Here is an 18,595-nt window from a genome sequence, read left to right as displayed (position 1 = left end):
ATCCAGGACTTCTTGCATGTTTTATGCCTGCTTCTCCCACCCCGGGTCCAGCAGCTGTGTGGGGATATTGGATCTGCGGTCCAAGTGCCCCGATGGTGTAATCTTGGGGGAAGGGCGAGAAGGTAAAGGGGCAGCGTCTCCCCTCTAGTTTGGGCATGCTAGGCCCCGCCCCTCATGCATATGCAGTTACACTAACCTCTCCGCTCGTCCCGCCCTCTCATTTACATATGTAAGTCTTCTCCCTGCCCCGCAATTGCGGCCCCCGAGCCACCTCGCCCACTTCTCTCCCGCACAGCGCGCTCCGCCTCCTTCGTTACGTAAGAGCGCTCTTGGTTCCAACCCCCTCCCGGAGCCTCTCCACGTCTCCTCTGGCCCCGCCCCCTCGGCCGCCGCCTTCACTAGTGCGCCGCTCCGGCTCGGCGGCGGTGGGCGGGACCTTCATGAAGGACCGTCCCCTGGCTTTGCCGGCTCCGCCCCGACTGGTCCGGGCACGCAGGCGCTGCCCGCCCCTCTTGTCTGATTAGCATAGGGCGCCGAGACCCGCCCCCTGCTTTACATGCGCACGGCCGGCCCCACCCCCGCTGTCAGCTGGAGGAAGCAGAGTAGGAAGCGGCCGCGATGTCCTTTTGTGTCCTACAAGCCGCCGGCGGCGCCGCCGAGTGAGGGGACGCGGCGCGGCGGGGCGGTGCGGCCCAAGGAGGCGGCGGAGGAGGGGCCGTTCGCGGCCCCAGGCTCACCCCGGCGCTCCGGGCCGCTCGGCCCCCATGCCTGCCCGCCCGCCCTGCCGGAGCCCCAGGTCCGGGGGCGGAGGGGAGCGCCGCTGGGGGGGGGTGGACGGGCGGGGCGCGGGGGCCATGTGCGAGCGCGGCTGGGAGGCGGGCGGCGGGGGGCGGGCTCCGGGCGGGGTCCGGCTCCAGGACCAGCCCGGGTCACGGTTGGGACCGGGTCCAGGGCCAGACGGGGTTAGGGTCCGGGCGGGATCCCGTGTTGAGGTCTTAATGCGTCGGCCTGGGACAGGGGCCGGTCCTGGCTCGGGCTTCACGTCCTGGCCAGGGTCAGGCTTGGGCCTCGGATCCAGTCTCAGGGCAGGGTTCAATCCGGCACCTGGAGCAAGTCGAAGTCCCAGGGGCGGGCCTGGGTGGAAGATAGGGAGGGTTCCCTGTCGGAGAAGGGGCTTTGAAGACCACGTGGGGGCGCTCGAAGGGGCCTTGAGCCACCCTCCTCTCTGGGTCAAAGGTCATCGCACCGGCAGGGGAGAACTTCCTCCTCCTTGGCGCTCCCCATTTACTTCCTGATAACCTGATAGAGGTCCCCCGCGGGCGGAGGGGAAAGGGGAGGCGCAGCAACTTTAGGCAACTTTCCGTAGGTGTGCGCAGGTTGCCGGGGCGGGGCGCTCCTGAGGTGGAGAATTCTGCGGCAGCTGGAGTGTAAGAGTGATTGTGCTGGCGGGGTTTGGGGGGGTGGGGTGGGGTGTAAGGAGGTGGAGCCGCGTCCTCCGGTGGGCATGGGATTGGCATGCTGGGGCAGGAGGGGCGGTATGTCAGGTGTGAAAGGCTCTGAGTGTGTTTCCACAAGGGTCTATGCCTGTGTGTGTCAGTGTGGGGGCATGGTGAGTGTGTTTGGGAGTGAGTGTGTGTGATTGTGAGCCTTGAGTGTGACTTTGTTTATGGTTTGTGCACTTCGGGTGGAGTGTGTGAAGACAAACCGGGAGCATGAGCGAGAGCCGGGGCTTGGGGAAAGCCATGTGTGAGAGCATGGAAGTGCCCAGGAGAGAGTGAGCATGTGTGAGCATGTGAGGACACCTGAGGACCCAGGTGAGTGCGAGTGTGTGAACCCACCACTGCCCTTGTGTGCCTGGTTTGTGCTTTTAAATGGAGGATGCCCAGGTGAGGGGGAAATCATCGAGATCCCCAACATTTGGAGAAAATTGAGAGGTATCTTGCTACTGGCTGGGGATTCCAGATGGGGCTGAAGGTCACCTGGGGACTAAGGTTACCCTGCTCCCTGGCCCGGATAGGAGTAGGGAGTTTCCAGGCCTCCCCCAGGTTCCCAAGTGGGAGACCTTGCCGTCAGTTACTGGCCCTGGAGGCTTTGGAGACTCTGTTCCCATGGCAACAGCTGGGGGGGCCCTCTTCATGGGCAGCCCTTCCTTGGACTCTGCCCCCCTTCCCTCCCCCTCGATGAGCCTGGAAGCCTGGCCCTAGGCCCGGGGTTGGGCAACCAGGGTGGCACTGTGTCTCCGTCCCCCATCCTAGTGTCTCCCTGTGACCCGACAGGTCTCTCCCTGCAGGTGACCAGCGCCATGTCCAGCCAGGTGGTGGGCATTGAGCCTCTCTACATCAAGGCAGAGCCAGCCAGCCCTGACAGTCCAAAGGGTTCCTCGGAGACCGAGACCGAGCCCCCCGTGGCCCTGGCCCCTGGCCCAGCGCCCACCCGCTGCCTCCCAGGCCACAAGGAAGAGGAGGATGGGGAGGGGGCTGGGCCTGGTGAGCAGGGTGGTGGGAAGCTGGTGCTCAGCTCCCTACCCAAACGCCTCTGCCTGGTCTGTGGGGATGTGGCCTCCGGTTACCACTATGGTGTGGCGTCCTGTGAGGCCTGCAAAGCGTTCTTCAAGAGGACCATCCAGGGTGAGCCCCCACCACGCTCCCGTGCCCTTTGCCCTCTGGGCCTAGTGCTACCCAGTGGGTGCACTGCCACGTGGCCTTAGGCTCCCAGACTGCTGCGGTACCACTTGGGGTTCCCAAGTTCCTCTTCCGTCCTGGAAGTGCCGTTTCCCTGAAAAGTTAAATAAAGCCACCAGGATGTGTTGATGGCTTGGATGTGGGATGTGAGAGAGGGCTCAGGAAGCCTAGGTTTCTGGGTACTAGAGGCCTAGCACCTTCTACAGTGGCTCTGAAAAATTTGAGACAGCCTCTTTCTGCTTCTAAACTTTGTTCTTGCTTCTGGCAGCTGCTGACCTCTCAGCAGCATAGAACCCCCCGTCCCCCACCCTTTGGTGGATTTCCCCAAAGCAGCACGAGCCTAAGGCAGGTTTTTGTGGGTAACTGAGAGGGGCTACACCGTATTTCAGCACCTGACTTTAAAAAGACTATTACTGAGTTTTTCTCACTCAGGAACACATATCAAAACAGGAGCAAGATGCGATGTAATAAACTTTACTTGGGACGTGCCTGTTACTTATATTTTTATAGGAAACACTGCTTACTTTGGGGCAATAACGTGTCCTTTTGGAGAACATTTCTTGAGTGCTTACCCTGTGTCAGGCACGGTGCCCTCTGTGTTCGTGATCTCTTACTCCCCGAGCAGCCCATAAGGTGCCAGCGCTGTGACCGTACTTGAGGCCCAGGAAGATTTTTAAAACTTTGTTCAAGTCCCACAGGTAGAAAATGGCAGAAGCAGGATTTGAGCTTGGGTTGATTTAGGTCCAGAGCTGACTGCTGCCTCTGCTTATTACTTATAACTGAACTTCGGACATTGTGACATTGCAAGTGGGTTTTGATTTGGCCAACACCCACTGCTCTAAAACCGTTTGTGCTCTCTAATGGATTCGAAGGCCAGTGAAGGGGCCCAGGCCCAGGCGTCTCCTACCCACGTTGGACCCCTTCATTCTCTGTTGACTCTGTTGACAAATGTTTACTGAGCCCTAGCCATAGATTGTAATCATTTATTGAGCATTTGGGCACTGTGAACCATGCTGAACATGTTACCTTGACATTCCCTTTCATTCTTACTAGCCGTCTTTGTAGGAAGTCCTGTTTTTATCCCAGTTTTATAGATGGGAAAACTGAGGGGTTGGGGGCTTAGGTATGGGACTTGCCCAAGGTCACACGGTTGTTAAGAGGTAGTGTCAGGATGGATCCCAGGCAGCCTTCGGAGCCCTTTTACTTCCCTGTGCTTTGCTGTCCTGACCACTGTTCCAGGCCTGCGGACTAGCTGGGACTAAGCCATTTATATTCTAGCAGAGGGAAGAGAGAAAACAGTGAATTGCACAAAACTGTTGTAGTACCGCTATTGTAAGTGCTGGAGGGGGAGGAATAGGATGTGTGCCAAGGAACCCGGCTAGGTTGGAGGTCTTCTCGGAGGAGGTGTCTTGAGCTGCGGGCGCAGGCCTGAATATAGGGTGTAGGAGGAATGTGCCAAGGGCATGTTGGCTGGTTGTGTCATTCAGTCCTGGCGGTACCCCTGTGAGGCTGGGAGGGCCACCATGTGTTAGTCAGCCAGTCAGAAGCTGCCATTACATACCAGGCCCTTTTCCTAGTGCTTGGCCATCCTGGCCTTCACGGAGCAGATGCTAAAGGGGGAAGACAGATAATAAGATGAATAAGTACGTGTGTGGCGACTCAGAGGGTGCTGAGAGCTGACGAGAAACTATCAGGCAGGGCAGGTGGCAAGAGAAGCCTGCAGAGGGGCCCCCGACATTCTCACAGCGGGGCCAGGGAGGGCCTCCCTGAGGTGACTGGGAGTAGAGCTAAGAAGGAGGTAAGGGAGCAGTGGGCCCTGAGCCTGGGGTCTGTGGGAGGAACAGAGTATGAAGGGGATGAGGCTAGAAAGGTTGAAAAGCCAAGGGCTGGAGGCCTCACCGGCCTCGGGAGCACTTGGGCTTTTATTCTGAGAAGGGACATCACTGGAGGCTTTGGAGCAAGGGAGGGACAGGATCTGACTTGGGTTGAATGGATTGTCCTGGCCCATTGTGTTGACATTAACTGAAGGAGAAAGGGGCGGAGGAGGAGGCCAGCGAGAAGGTGGGGTGATGGTGACTCGGGGCAGGGGCTCTGGGAGCAGGCACGGGGCACAATGGGTCGGCTTCTGGACATAGGAGGAGGTAAAGCTCGCCAGGCCCTGCTGATGGGTTGGATTTGGGTGTAAGAGAAGAATCAAAGATGTTTTCTGGATTTCTGCTTGAGCCACTGGACAAATGGGGTTGTAGGGTTTGGAGTGGTAGGTCGTGGGCTCCATTTAGGACAGGTGAAGTTTGCCACGCCTTCTAGACCTGCAAGATGCTGAGGCAGTGGAAAACGAATCTAGAGTTCATAAGCTCTACTGATAGAAACGTGAAGGCCCACGACTGGTGAGCTCACCGTGGGAGTGAGTTGGGAGGTCCAAGGGCAGCCCTGGGGTCGGTCCTTCGATGGAAGGTGTGTGTGGGGATGCACAGAAATGACAAAGTGGCCAATGAGCTGGAAGGAGGTGGTGTCCTAGGGGCAAAGGATGACAAGTGTCCAAGTGTTTGTGGGAGCAGGACGTGATCCATGGCATTAGATGCTCCTTTAGGCCAAGCAAGATGAGGACAAGAATGGACCACTGGATGTAGCAACATAGAAGCCGCCGTGGCCCTTGATGAGAACAGATGGGGTTGATAGAGCCCAGAGACGTGGCTTGACAAGAGGCCTGGGGCAGAGATCAGCCTGACTCCCTGGGTCCCAGGTTTCTCTGGCCTCGTCAGGAGCCCCCAGCCCAGAGGCCATTCCCCTCACTGTCCCGGGCTTCCCTGCCCCACTCAGGGCACTCCCGCTCTCCCCAGACCTGCACTTGCCCAGGGCACGTCAGGGCTCTCCTGTCTTCTGGGCCCCCTCCGGGCTCTGGGAGGCCGCCACTGGAGCCCTGCGTCTTCCTGGCAGGGAGCATCGAGTACAGCTGTCCGGCCTCCAACGAGTGCGAGATCACCAAGCGGAGACGCAAGGCCTGCCAGGCCTGTCGTTTCACCAAGTGCCTGCGGGTGGGCATGCTCAAGGAGGGTGAGCGCTGGGCAGGGGCCCGGGTGCGTGGGGCAGGGGTGGGCTAGGCTTGGGGCGTTCTGCGGGAAGAGACGGGGCGGGAGGGCTCTGCAGAGCAAGCCACCCCCAGCCCCACGGACACAGCCTTGTCCTGAAATTCAAGGCGTACGTCTGGACCGTGTCCGAGGCGGGCGGCAGAAGTACAAGCGGCGGCCAGAGGTGGACCCGCTGCCCTTCCCGGGCTCCTTCCCTGCTGGACCCCTGGCGGTAGCCGGAGGCCCTCGGAAACCCGGTGAGCGTGCTGTGGGTCCTGGGAGCCCTAGGGCTGGGATAGGGCTGGGACACAAGAGGCCTGTTGGGTGTCAGTCACCCACAATGGATAGCGTGGGCATCGGGATCCCGGTTTGCCCTTCATCTGTTCATGTTTCCCTGAAGGAGTATTTTTGAAAATATCCCTATCAGTCCCTGAGTAGTACACCTGGGACCAGGGAAAGACTTTTCTCACACTCAGAACCTGCCCATGGACTTGCTTTCCCTGGGAGAGAGTGGGAGGCCCTCCTGGAGAGAAGTGTCCAAGCCTGGCTGGCCTGTGGCTATTAGGAAGGCCATGGGGAGCGGGGTAGCTAATTGGGGCAGATGCCTGACCCCAAAGGGGCCTGCAAGGTGATGAATTCGAGTGCCTCTTCCAACTGTCCCAGCAGCTCCTGTAAACGCACTGGTGTCCCACCTGCTGGTGGTTGAGCCTGAGAAGCTATATGCCATGCCCGACCCGGCGGGCCCTGACGGACACCTCCCAGCTGTGGCCACCCTCTGTGACCTCTTTGACCGAGAGATTGTGGTCACCATCAGCTGGGCCAAGAGCATCCCAGGTAACGGGCCCAGGTGATCCGGGGCTTCCCTCTGCGGGCCAGGCCTGGCTCTGGTGAACTCGTTCAGCCAGGTGTGCTTCCCACTATCCTCCAGGCTTCTCGTCACTGTCACTGTCTGACCAGATGTCAGTCCTGCAGAGCGTGTGGATGGAGGTCTTGGTGTTGGGTGTGGCCCAGCGCTCACTGCCACTGCAGGATGAGCTGGCTTTCGCTGAGGACCTGGTCCTGGATGAAGAGGGGGCGCGCGCCGCCGGCTTGGGGGAGCTAGGGGCTGCGCTGCTGCAGCTGGTGAGGCGACTGCAGGCCCTGAGGCTGGAGCGTGAGGAGTACGTCCTGCTGAAGGCCCTGGCCCTTGCCAATTCAGGTGAGTCCGGGCGGGCATCGACGGGAGTCTCCGTGAGGCCCTCCACTTCGTAACCCCGACGGTGGCATGGTCTCATCTGGCAGACAAGGAAAATTGGAGCTTAGGGGAGAACAGTAACTTGTTGAAAGTCCCAAAGAAGGCAAGGGCAGGCCTAGGAGCCGCACGTAGGATTTCGAGCGCTAGGGCTATCCTTACATGGAAAGTGAACCATCTAGTGGGAAGGGGGGGGAGGGGACCAAAGGTGGCCACAGTTGAGGGAGGAAGGGGGGGCCCTGGCTCATGCGCAGGAGCGGTGAGTGGTGCCTCAGGCAGCCCCTCAGATCCACGTCTGGCTCCTCCTCGGGCCGCATCCAACAGTGCTCAAGCAGGTGTGGGCTCTGCCCTTTCTGGAGACGGTCCGCGTCCACAGCGTCCTCTCCTCTCCTTGCAGACTCTGTGCACATTGAGGATGCCGAGGCTGTGGAGCAGCTGCGAGAAGCTCTACACGAGGCCCTGCTTGAGTATGAAGCAGGCCGGGCGGGCCCCGGAGGGGGTGCTGAGCGGCGGCGGGCGGGCAGGCTGCTGCTCACACTACCGCTCCTTCGCCAGACAGCGGGCAAGGTGCTGGCCCATTTCTATGGCGTGAAGCTGGAGGGCAAGGTGCCCATGCACAAGCTGTTCTTGGAGATGCTCGAGGCCATGATGGACTGAGGCAAGGGGTGGGCATGGGTGGGGGTGCTGGCAGGACCCGCCCAGTATGGGGTCAGCCCCAAGGGGGCAGAGCTGGGGTCTGGGCAGTGCCACAGCCTGCTGGCAGGGCCAGGGCAATACCATCAGCCCCCGGGAGCAGGCCTTACGCCCTCCCCTCCCCCCTCCCAGGGGGTCTTAGAAGCTGGGAATGTGTGCGCCCAGGCTCTGGGCACAGTGCTGCCCCTTGCAAGCCATAACGTGCCCCCCAGAGTGTAGGGGGCCTTGCGGAAGCCATAGGGGGCTGCAGGGGACGTGGGGGGGGGCGGGGCAGAAGCCTGATCTCAGGGAGGGAAGGGAGTGGAGGCCACAGTCTCCCAGTGGGTGATGCTTTTGCTGCTGCTTAATCCAACCCCCTCTCCAGAGCAGAGGGGGATTTGGAGAGCAAAGGCCCCTGCCCCCTTCGCACCTCTCCTCATCATTTGCATTGGGCATTACTGCCCCCCCTTGAAGCAATAACTCCAAGCAGGCTCCAGCCCCTGGACCCCTGGGGTGGCCAGGGCCCCCCATCAGCTCCCACCCAGCCTCCACGGGGGGTAGGGAGAGCACTGCCTCTATGCCCTGCAGAGCAATAACACTATATTTATTTTTGGGTTTGGCCAGGGAGGTGCAGGGACATAGGGCAAGCCAGGGCCCAGAGCCTTTGGCTGTACAGAGACTCTATTTTAATGTATATTTGCTGCAAAGAGAAACCGCTTTTGGTTTTGAACCTTTAATGAGAAAAAGAAATATATCGAGCTCAAGAACACTGTGTTTCGTGTGTCACTGGGTCCAGGTTTGGGGATACACGACAGACCTAGCAAACAGGATATACATCAACAAAAACATTCCTGGTTACAGACTGAAAAACTAGCGCCCGGCACGATTAAGTCTCGGTTTCCTCATCACTCAGCAGCATGTTGGGGATCCCGCGACTGATGGGGAACAGACGTCCAGACTCTGGGCACTGCAAGGTGCCCTCCAGCACATCCACCTGTGGGGAAGGGGGAGGGAACAGAGCTGAGCACTGGCAGCCTCCTGCGGCTGTGACTGGCCAGGAAAGCAAGCGATGGGGTCGGTTCTCACCTCCAGAAGCACGTGGTGCATCTGCCTCAGGAATTTCTCATCGTGCTCATACCCTTCAATCGGTCCTTTGGGCACCTCGACCAGATGCAGCTGTGGGCAAAGGCCTAAATCAGCTCTGGGCATCCCGCCCCTTGCTTTGAGGCCAGGTTCCCCGGCCTGGGGGCAAGGGCCTGCGGTGAGACCACCCCACCCCAGGGTGAGCACGGGCGTGGGGGAGGGTCCTCACGGTATCCGCCGCCTCCAGAAGCGCCGCCCACTCCACCTTGGGTATCATACGCGCCACGAAGTCGGGGTTGAACTCCACGGGGTTGATGCGGACCTCGGTGGCCTGCGGGGCGGAGGAGTTTTGTCAGGGACAGGAGCCTGGCTCCCCTACTCCGCCCAGGAGACGGGCGCGAGACTACCCCGGACCGATACCTGGAGGCGCAGTGGGAAGCCACGGGGCCCCACCCCCCGCACATGCGAGCTCAGCAGGTTGTGCGTTAGCAGCTTCATGTCGCCTCAGTGCGCTCTCAACAAGCCGGAACCGGAAGAAGGCAGAAACTCAGCCCGTCACTTCCGGGGCCGCTCCATTCTCCGTCCTATTGGATGGCTCGGAGGAGCGGAAGTGGCGAACATGCTGGAACTTCTCGTGCTAGCGAAGTAGAGGTATTTGGAAAAGCTTGGTCGGATCACGCGCTCCTACCGGAAGCGTCCCGATGGGAGATGACTACGGCGCAGGCCCAGTGGTTTCCATTCGCTACGAATTACGCACTGTGTACATCATATGTAAAGCAGCCGCAATGCAGTGGCCTTCGTTGAATGCCAAATAAACATGTTTTTCCCCTACACCAGCGCCTGACACCATCGTCTCCCGCCCCTCGCTTCTGGTTAAGGAAAGGAAACACTGCAGGAATCCGTAAACTAGGCCCACCACAACAGCTACACCCTATCCTTCTATGCAAATAAGTTGCGCGGCTGCCGAAAGCCCCGCCCATTCGTAACTGCGCCGGTCGTCCAGCCCCAAATGCAAATAAGCCGAGCTCCCCAGAAGCTCCGCCCCTGCACGCGCTTCTAGGCCTCCGCGGCGGAGGAGCCTCTCCGGGGGCGGGCACGGCCGGGGCTCCGCCTCTCGCGGAGGGGACCCGCCTGGGCACAGCCCGCCGGGCACCGCCTCCTGCCGGGGCTCCGACGCGAGGGCGGAGCGGCAGTGCGCTCTGGTTTGGGCATGCCGTTCGTTCAGCTACGCGTCCTGAGTGGTGGGGCAGGCTCGGTTCTCGTCCGGGCGGCTGCCGTCGAGTCTGCAGCATCGGCGCCGTCGAGAGCAGGCGGACGCCGGCGACCAGGCAGAGAGTGGACGCTTGGCGGGGCCTACGGTTTCAGAAGCGCCGCCTCAGCCATGGCCCCAATCAAGGTGACCGCTGGCCGGGACCGGCCTGAACTCCCCTCCCGCCAGTCTTCCCAGTGCTCTCCGTCCCGCTTTCTGGGGGAGAATCACCCTCCTTCCTGCCCTCCGGATCCCTGCGCGCTCCGCCGGACGCTCCTCCCGCAGTTCTGCTCCCCTCCCCCAATTCTCGCCAGTTTGGGGGACTCGTACCCCATTTCCTGGACAGCCCCCAAGGCTCTCGAGCCTTCCCCTCGTCCCCTTTTCACTTCCACTATGCGACACCCAATGATGTGTCTCCACCATTTTAGGCGATTGAATACCATGGTCTCCTCCGCCTTCTGGAACCATCTCCTTTGCCACAGGGCCCCTTTTCAACCTCCATACATGCCCCTACCCCCATACTCTCTTGTACGTTTTTGTTATATTCCTGGGCATCATTCTTCACCCCATCGTCTGAAACAAGGGTTTTCTCTTAAAGCCCCTATTGTGTCTCTCCCGTTCCATTTCTCCCGTGCTCATTCCCACTCTTCTGCTGAATCTTTCATCCCCTCACCTGGAACGATCCCCTGCACCTGGGAACCACCTCCCTACCCTTCCACCCTCTTCTGAGACCTCCTCCTCCTCCTACTTAATCTTACTCCCAATCCCTGATTTGCCCTCCTTTCATGTACCTCCTCTGGCTCCATGAAACCCTCACACACTCCCAGGTAGGCTAACCCATCCCCTTTGAGAGATGCCTTTTTATTTTATTACCCTCCCCCCAACTTTTCCATCTTCTGCTGCTCTCCCTTTTTCTCTTCCTGAGGGCTGGACACTCAGACCTGGCCAGGGTCCTCTCCCTCCCTGTTGTCAGGGTCTCCTCCTCACCCCCCAATAGATTCCCTGCACTCCTTCCCTGCCCATTTATCCCACTTCTTTCCGGTAAGAAACAGACTCCTTGTTTACTCAACCCCTTGCGACACCCAGAGAGGCCTCCTCTCCCATTTTCTTCTGTCACCCACAGGCTGGTAAAAGGAATAGGGGCCACCTTGAAACCCGGAGGATGTGGAGGAACCAGGCGGTGGCAGGGAGAGGGGAGGGCGGCTGGGAGGGACCTCTGGAAACTTTGACAGGTTAGGACATTACAGCTCTGTCAACTCTGCTCTAGTAGGAGCGACTGTCTGGTCTGGTTTAACGCCTTTCTCTTGGCTTCTCCTACCCACTCCCTCATTCCCCAACTGCTTATCTCCTTATCTAGTCAGTCTCTAGTTGTCTTTGCTCATATACAAAGTAACCAAGTAACTCCTTACCAAGTCATTCCCTCTAGGTGGGAGATGCCATCCCTTCCGTGGTGGTTTTTGAAGGGCAGCCTGGGAACAAAGTGAACCTGGCAGAGCTGTTCAAGGGCAAGAAGGGGGTGCTGTTTGGAGTCCCTGGGGCTTTTACCCCTGGCTGTTCCAAGGTGAGACCTGCCCTTCTGGGACTCAGCGGTTGGAATCTTGTGTCCATGTCTGTATTGTTCCTAAGTTCTAGGGCAGCTTGCAACGAGAGTATGTAGTGGCCGTGACAGTTACAAGGCCTATCAGAGCGGGGCGCCTGGGTGGCTCAGTCGGTTAAGCGTCTGCCTTCAGCTCAGGTCATGATCCCGGGGTCCTGGGATCCAGTCGTGCATCGGGCTCCCTGCTGGGTGGGGAGCCCGCTTCTCCCTCTCCCTCTGCTGCTGCTCCCCCTGTTTGTGCTCTCTCACTCTCCCTCTGTCAAATAAAGAAAGAAAATCTTTAAAAAAAACACAAAAAACAAAGCCTCTCAGAGCGTTCAGAAAAAAGCGGAGGCCGTGAAAAGGTCGTGGCACCAGGAATGTAGGAGGAAAGGGTATTGTAATTAAATCCAACATCTGTTATTGATCTTGCTGGTGATTGGCGATGTGGAAGATACTCAGGTAAAGTATAGTCACGTCCAAGGGAAGTTCAGGTGACCACAGAGCACTCAAGTTTGGATCCGAGCTTCTTGCCGCCAAGGCAAAAAGGAACTGTGGCTGACACATTTCTAATTGATCAAAGATATTCAAGAGGGAAGCGAGGAGGGCCTGGAGATAAAGGGTACGACGCCGCAGAGCAGAGGCAGTTATCCCTTTGCTGACCCTTTGTGTCCCCTCCTAGACCCACCTGCCAGGATTTGTGCAGCAGGCTGAGGCTCTGAAGGCCAAGGGGGTCCAGGTGGTAGCCTGTCTGTGTGTTAATGATGTCTTTGTGACTGAAGAGTGGGGACAAGCTCACAACTCGGGAGGCAAGGTGAGGTATGGGTCCTGCAGGGGATCAGGGGCCAGGCGGGGGATTTTTCTTTGACCTTTACTTTCTCCTTAGGTTAGGCTCTTGGCTGACCCCACTGGGGCCTTTGGGAAGGTGAGTGCATCCCTGCGACCCCTACCCTATAGGGTGGTCCCTGTGCCAGGCCTTGGATGCATGGAGGGACATGGCTAATGTGGGAAGCAGCTGGTGGAGGCAGGGCTTGGTCTGTTCTGGTAGTTTCTAAGCCTTGTCTCTGCTTTTCCTTTTAGGAGACAGATTTGCTACTAGATGATTCATTGGTGTCCCTGTTTGGAAATCGTCGGCTCAAGAGGTAAAAGTGGGAGGGTCCTCTGTGGGGTTCCCCTGCCATCCCTTCAATTTCCATTCCCAGTCTCCAGGCCCAGGCTTTTGTAATTGGCTCAGTCTCTCTCTCTCTCTTTTTAAAGATTTACTTATTTATTTTAAAGAGAGAGTGAGCATGCAGAGGGAATGGGAGAGAGAGTCTTTTTTTTTTTTTTTTAAGATTTCATTTATTTATTTGATAGAGCACAAGCAGGGGGAGGGGCAGAGGCAGAGGGAGAAGCAGGCTCCCCTCTGAGCAGGGAGCCTGACACGGGACTCGATCCCAGGACTCTGGGATCATGACCTGAGCCCAAGGCAGATGCTTAACCGACTGAGCCACCCAAGCACCCCGAGGGAGAGAGAGTCTTAAGCGGACTCCACGCTGAGCGCAGAGCCCGACGTGGGGCTAGATCTCATGACCCTGAGACCATGACCTGAGGGGAAACCAAGAGCCAGACGCTTAACCCGACTGCACCACCCAGGCGCCCCTGGCCCATTCTCTCTTTCTGGCAGGTTCTCCATGGTGGTAGAGGATGGCATAGTGAAATCCTTGAATGTGGAGCCAGATGGTACAGGCCTCACCTGCAGCCTGGCCCCCAACATCCTCTCACAGCTCTGAGGACCCGGGCCCCTACTCCTTCCACCCTTTCCTGGTTCACCAGTCCAGCCTCAATGGGGACCACCAAGTGGGAATTGTGACCAAATTTCTGCAATAAACATTTCTGGTTCACAATTAGTCCTTGATTTTTCCTTTCTTTTCTTTTTTTTTTTTAAGATTTATTTACTATTTGAGAGAGAGTGTGCACATGCATTGGGGGTTGGGGGTTGGGGACGGGCAGAGGGAGAGAAAGCAGACTTGCTGTCGAGCTTGGAGCCAGGACTTAGGGCTTGATCTCATGAACCTGAGATCATGACCTGAGTTGAAATCAAGAGTGAGACTTTTAACTGACAGCCATCCAGGGGCCCCTACTCCTTGATTTTGAGTTGCTGATTTGCTGAGGGCCAGGCCTTGGGACAGTCACAACTGTGAGGGTAGTGGGCAGGGGCTGAAGGGGTACTAATGAGGGATCCTGATTTCATTCTTCATGAGGGCGAGCCTTTGAATGAAGTGTTAATGAAGCATCAATATACAGGTTGGGAGGGCGCCTGGGTGGCTCAGTTGGTTGAGCAACTGCCTTCGGCTCAGGTCATGATCCTGGAGTCCCGGGATCGAGTCCTGCATCGGGCTCCCCCTGCTCGGCGGGGAGTCTGCTTCTCCCTCTGACCCTCCTCCCTCTCATGCTCTCTGTCTCTCATTCTCTCTGTCTCAAATAAATAAATAAAATCTTTAAAAAAAAAAAAATATATACAGGTTGGGAAAGGACCAGTGGTCTGAAGAGCAAGGGAAGGAGCAGTCTGTGCAGAGGGAGTAGGCCCTAGGCAGACGTGAGCTTGGCTTGCATCCATGACCTTTTGCATTTGTTCTCTGGGTCTTGGCTGACCTCGTGTGGACCATAAACCTCAGGGTTGAGCTTTGGTGCTAGGTACCCCCCACCTGGGCCAAGCTTTAGCCCCACCATTCTTTTAGACTCTATTGAACCCCTCCCAGGAGCACCCTCATCCCAGGAAGGGCTCCTGGCACCTTGAGGCCAACCAACTGGTAGAAAGGGCTCCATCAGTGGAGGCAGTACTGGTTTAGTCCAGGAGAGCTTCCTGGGAGAGGAGTCTGGGTGAGCTGTTCCAGGGGGGAAGATGCCGGTGAGGACTGACCAGTGCTGGGTGTACTGTGAGGGGCTGGGGGGCAGGGAGGCCAGCAGGGTCGGGGCTGCAGGGCAGTGCTGTCTGCAGGCCCTGCCCTTGGGCCTCTGGCTTTTGCCCCTGGGAAGCCTTGCACTTGGCATCAGGCAGCGATTACTAGGCCCCTGCTGTGTTTAGGAGCTCATAGTCTTAAGGAGGGCAGACACTTAGAGCTGCCTCTTCAGGTAGTAAGATGATCCCATGCGGTGTGAGCCTGAGAGCCTCAGGTGGAGAGAGAGCCGGAGTCAGCAGCTGGGCTCTCTGAGCCTCCGGTCACATGGGTAAATGGCTGGCCACCAGCTCCCCCACAGGCTGTGTGCCCTCCTCCTCTTCCCTGCAGAACTTGTGCCCCCCGGCACCTCCTTGCTATCAGCGCAAGCCCGGTGTCTTGCTGCCACTCAGCAGCCTGCTTCTTTTACTCCTGGCCTCTTAATCTGAGGCCCAGGAAGGCCTCTGAGAGGAAGTGTCCCCTCCGGGGTCCTGTTGCCATTGACTGGGCCTCTTGGCATGAGGGGGCTCCCAGGGCCTGGGTGGCCCCTTGGGTCAGCACTATGGGAGTCAGGTGTGAGTGGAGGTGGCCATATACCTCAGCTTGCCGGGGTGAGTGGTGTCTGTGGGCTACTCTGGATAGCGGAGGGCCTGAGATCAACGATCACATTGCAAGAGAATCCGACAGAGCTTCATCTCCTGGGTGGACACACTGTGTTTCAGGCTTGTAGATAAAGGGCAGGGCAGGCCAGGGCAAAGGGGCCTGGATCAGTGGGTTCTGGAGGCTTGGAGCTGTACCTGGCAGGGCAGTGGGTATGAGCTTCCTGGGCTGTTGGTGGCCAAAGGGTTAATGTTAAAACAAACCCTGAGACATTCACCCAACACATCTCCAGCTAGAACTCACCCATCTGTCCTGACCCTCCCAAGGGCATAGCAACTCTGACCGGGAAGGCTAAGCGTTTTACTCAGCATCAGCAGTTCTGGCCTTTTCTGGGTCAAGAGCTGAGAGCCATGCCCTTTGCTTTAGAAAATGCACATCATCGGGCGCCTGGGTGGCTCAGTCGGTTAAGCATCGGCCTTGGGCTCAGGTCATGATCTCAGGGTCCTGGGATCGAGCCCCGCAACGGGCTCCCTCTGCCCCTCCCCCCCGCCCAGCTCGTGCTAGCTCTTTCTCTCTCAAAGAAATAAAATCTTTAAAAAAAGAAAAAGAAAATGCACGTTTGCACATATGTGTGCACAGGGGCACATATGAACGCCCTTTTTAAGGGTTTTGAGGAGGTGCCCTGAAGTCCTTCCAGAAATTCCAGGTGAATCTCCACCCCGCCCTGGGAGGCATCATACCAGAGTGGGGTCACTGGATTTTGGGCTCAGACCACTAGACTGTGAATCCTGACCTGCTACCGAGAAGCTGGTGACCTTGGGCAGGCTATTTAGTTTCCCTTGACCCCACTTCCCTCATCTTTAAAGTAGGAATAATCCTAACCCACCTCATAGGGTTGTTGGGAACAAATGAGAGTTTATGGAAAGCACTGGGCACAGTGCCTAGCACACAGTAAGAACCCAAGACATGGTTATAAAGAGAAAAAGAAACAAACAAAAGAACCCTTGCTCTCTACCCCGCAGCCTGCCCGTCGGTAGAGAAAGAGCTAGAGGGGCGCCTGGATGGCTCCGTCGGTTGACCGTCTGACTCTTGATTTTAGCTCAGGTTGGGATCTCAGGGTTGTGAGATTGAGCCCTGGTCCGGCTCCGCTGAGCAGAGTCTGCTTGGAGTTCTCTCCCTTTCTCTCCCTCCCCCATTGCCCCTCTCTGTGAGCGCTCTCTCTCTTAAATAAATAAATAAATAAAATCTTAAAAAAAAAAAAAAGAGCGAGCTAGGAGTTGGGAGAGAAGTCAGACCTCAGTCCTGTCGTTAGCGATTCCTATGACTACGCCTCCCTGGGCCTCGGTTTCCTTCTCAGTATAATGGGCTAGTGACTCTCTTATTATCCATTGTATGTGGGTCCCCAGGATTCTCCATACATTGTCTGGCACCTGAAGCCTCACAGGTTAAGGAGCTGGGAAAGCATCGCCGGGGAGAGTCCTGGCCAGGCCCTAGGGAGTCAGACCCGAGCTTCTGAGAGAAGGGAGGGTCAGAGGGGTGCTGGCATTCCTGGCCCAGACCTGGGGCTGTAGTTCTGCAGGCACCATGATCAGGAGGATACTGACCCTGAGGGAACCCACCTTGCTGGTCATGCTTGGGGTTTGGCCACGCGGATGTTGAGGAGTCGCAGTGGAGAGAGATTGTGCGTGTGTGTGTATGCGCACGTGTGTTTATACAACTCCTGGAGAAGTTTGGATAACATCTGTGTGAATGCACAGATTTTTGGTGCTAATAAACATGCATATCAATCTGCCATGTTATGAATATTTGCATTGATTCTCCCTGCTTGAGCTGGAAGTCTTTTTTTTTTTTTTTTTACTGAACACAGGTAAGGTGCCCTGCTCAGGATGCATTTTGGGAAACAGTAAAGAAGTGAAGGATGGGAGAGAGAGAGAGAAAGCTATCCTTTCTCCAGCTTCCTGGATATTGGTTCCCATTGTTTCAGCATAAGTTTGACCAAGCAGGTCTGAATTAGAACTAGATTTGCTTGAGGGTGATAACAATTGCAGTGATTTGAGACAGAGGCTTAGCTCACAGATATGCAGTAGGAAGGTTGACAGTCTAGGGCTAGTACAGCAGCTCCATGATTACAAGGGACCCATGCTCCTCCTGTCTTGCGCTCTGCCATTTTAAACGTCTGCCTTCTACCTCACAATCCAATGCGGCTGCTTGAGTTCCAGCCACCACAGCTGTAGTCCAGCCAGCAAAAAGGCGGAAATGGGGAACAGGCGTTAAAAGGTCCATGCCAGCTCTCTTTTAAGAAGGTTTTCTGGAAGCTCTCACATATCATTTCCACTTAAATCTCACTGGCCAAAGCTTAGTTGCATGGTCACACTAGCTGCAAGAAGAGGCTGGGAAATGTCCACTTTATTCTGGGCTGCTATGTGTCTAACTAAAAGACCAGGGGTTCTATTACTAAAGGAGAAAGGGAAAAAGGAGATTGGGAAGAAACAAGCAGTGTGGGCTACACGGGGTGGATGTGTGTGTGTGTGTCCTGTCTGAGCACAGGGACTTTTGGGGGCTCCATGGCCTCCCAAAGGATGGTGGCACCCGCTGCTGCTCCCATCAGCCTTGGCAGGGACAAATCCTAAGCTGTCCCAGGTCCCTGTGTGGTCACCTCGTATCCCCAGTGACCCCTCTCCAGCCTCTCTCCTGCTCCCTGCAAACCTTGGTCTCCACAGTCACCCCGATTCCCCAGCTTGTGGGTCCTCCAGCCTCTTCAGCATCTCCTAACAATGTTCATCACCTGGGATGCCCCTCCCTTCCCTACCCCTGCCCAAAGCGCTCTACCCTTTGAGGTCCCAGGTCGGTCCCGTTTGCTGAGGACCACTGCCCCCTCCTGTCCCTTGCTTGAACGATCCACGTGGGCCACACCCTCAGCTTCATCAAGGATGGAGGGGGGTTTTGACATATAATTCACATTATCATAACATTCACTCTTTAAACATGCACAGTTGAGTGGTGTTTCGTCTACTCACCAACTTGGACGACCGTCACCGCCACGAAGACAGATCTTGAATCTCCACGACTTCTCCCCAAGATGAAGTCGCTCGTCTCTTCTGAGCGACGCACATGTGCCCATCCTAGTTACAAAAGGCGTGTTCCGACTTCTAGGGGGTTCTGCTCGCCCCCACGTGCCCCTGCGGTCACATCAGGGGTCTTGCACCCAGCGGCTGTTTGCCGAGAGTCATCTGGGCGCCAGGTCCCAGGCTGGGCTCCGGGGACACGGTGGTGAGCGCTCCAGGCACGGGCCCTGCAGACACCACCACCAGGTGGGACTCCAGGCTCCAAGCTCCTGTCCGAGCGAGCTGGCAGTGCCCTGGAAGCTCTGGTCCCTGCCTCGACATGCCCACCGTCCCACAGGGGTGCCAGCCCCCGGATGAGTGCTTACAGTCCATGCGGGGGAGCTGTGACAGGGCAGCCCAGGTTGGGGTGTCTGGGGTATGACAGAAGGACTCTGGCCACTAGCCCGCCCCGC

At 57.3% G+C, this 18,595-nt stretch overlaps 5 protein-coding genes across 17 annotated transcripts in view; 2 read left to right on the top strand and 3 right to left on the bottom strand.

The window, feature by feature from the left end:
* The window catches only part of RASGRP2 (RAS guanyl releasing protein 2), a 361,639-nt gene that overhangs the window by 29,131 nt on the left and 313,913 nt on the right, over positions 1-18,595 (bottom strand). Inside the window, exon 16 of one of the 8 annotated variants that reach the window (XM_081797882.1) lies at positions 13,024-13,035. The exons of the other annotated variants lie outside the window; for them this stretch is intronic. The gene's annotated coding sequence lies outside the window, so the exon portion shown is untranslated. Of the gene's footprint in view, positions 1-13,023; positions 13,036-18,595 lie in introns of those variants that run through there. 8 annotated transcript variants of the gene reach the window in all.
* Positions 1-18,595, bottom strand: part of BAD (BCL2 associated agonist of cell death) — a 79,812-nt gene that overhangs the window by 28,691 nt on the left and 32,526 nt on the right. The window lies entirely within an intron of this gene.
* On the top strand, positions 663-8,421 carry ESRRA (estrogen related receptor alpha). Of its 6 annotated transcripts, XM_081797894.1 has the most exons (8): positions 675-796; positions 1,367-1,427; positions 2,291-2,627; positions 5,619-5,735; positions 5,878-6,006; positions 6,413-6,583; positions 6,678-6,947; positions 7,378-8,421. In XM_081797894.1, exons 3-8 carry the CDS (start codon positions 2,303-2,305, stop codon positions 7,635-7,637), a joined length of 1,272 nt encoding a protein of 423 aa, XP_081654020.1. In that variant the 5' UTR covers positions 675-796; positions 1,367-1,427; positions 2,291-2,302; the 3' UTR covers positions 7,638-8,421. The 6 variants fall into 6 exon arrangements, with proteins under 6 accessions (XP_081654022.1, XP_081654019.1, XP_081654024.1 ...); XM_081797896.1 differs by lacking the exon at positions 1,367-1,427 and having other exon boundaries at positions 663-796; positions 6,416-6,583; XM_081797893.1 differs by lacking the exon at positions 1,367-1,427 and having other exon boundaries at positions 663-796.
* On the bottom strand, positions 8,370-9,304 carry TRMT112 (tRNA methyltransferase activator subunit 11-2). The gene is made up of 4 exons (XM_006746244.3): positions 9,156-9,304; positions 8,965-9,066; positions 8,739-8,828; positions 8,370-8,646 (listed from the first exon to the last, which is right to left on the bottom strand). Exons 1-4 carry the CDS (start codon positions 9,231-9,233, stop codon positions 8,539-8,541), a joined length of 378 nt encoding a protein of 125 aa, XP_006746307.1. The 5' UTR covers positions 9,234-9,304; the 3' UTR covers positions 8,370-8,538.
* PRDX5 (peroxiredoxin 5) lies at positions 9,868-13,449 on the top strand. The gene is made up of 6 exons (XM_006746251.3): positions 9,868-10,131; positions 11,411-11,545; positions 12,243-12,374; positions 12,447-12,485; positions 12,641-12,702; positions 13,227-13,449. The coding sequence occupies exons 1-6, from the start codon at positions 9,946-9,948 to the stop codon at positions 13,330-13,332; spliced, it is 660 nt and encodes a 219-aa protein (XP_006746314.2). The 5' UTR covers positions 9,868-9,945; the 3' UTR covers positions 13,333-13,449.

The sequence above is a fragment of the Leptonychotes weddellii genome, chromosome 11 (genome assembly GCF_054177405.1).
Source record: "Leptonychotes weddellii isolate Sample4059 chromosome 11, ASM5417740v2, whole genome shotgun sequence".
Lineage (NCBI taxonomy): Eukaryota > Metazoa > Chordata > Mammalia > Carnivora > Phocidae > Leptonychotes > Leptonychotes weddellii.
Note: the sequence above shows the minus strand (reverse complement) of the source record. Positions and strands in the feature narration are given on the sequence as shown.

Bases quoted from the DNA above. Each gene is read 5' to 3' on its own strand.
- ESRRA (XM_081797893.1), top strand. From the start codon at position 2,303: ATGTCCAGCCAGGTGGTGGGCATTGAGCCTCTCTACATCAAGGCAGAG. The intron at 6,007-6,412 runs GTGAGCGTGCTG...CAACTGTCCCAG, and splicing joins CGGAGGCCCTCGGAAACCCG to CAGCTCCTGTAAACGCACTG. The intron at 6,584-6,677 runs GTAACGGGCCCA...ACTATCCTCCAG, and splicing joins CTGGGCCAAGAGCATCCCAG to GCTTCTCGTCACTGTCACTG.
- TRMT112 (XM_006746244.3), bottom strand. From the start codon at position 9,233: ATGAAGCTGCTAACGCACAACCTGCTGAGCTCGCATGTGCGGGGGGTG. The intron at 8,829-8,964 runs GTGAGGACCCTC...CTTTGCCCACAG, and splicing joins TTCTGGAGGCGGCGGATACC to CTGCATCTGGTCGAGGTGCC. The intron at 8,647-8,738 runs GTGAGAACCGAC...CCTTCCCCACAG, and splicing joins TGCACCACGTGCTTCTGGAG to GTGGATGTGCTGGAGGGCAC.
- PRDX5 (XM_006746251.3), top strand. From the start codon at position 9,946: ATGCCGTTCGTTCAGCTACGCGTCCTGAGTGGTGGGGCAGGCTCGGTT. The intron at 11,546-12,242 runs GTGAGACCTGCC...GTCCCCTCCTAG, and splicing joins TTACCCCTGGCTGTTCCAAG to ACCCACCTGCCAGGATTTGT. The intron at 12,486-12,640 runs GTGAGTGCATCC...TTTTCCTTTTAG, and splicing joins CCACTGGGGCCTTTGGGAAG to GAGACAGATTTGCTACTAGA.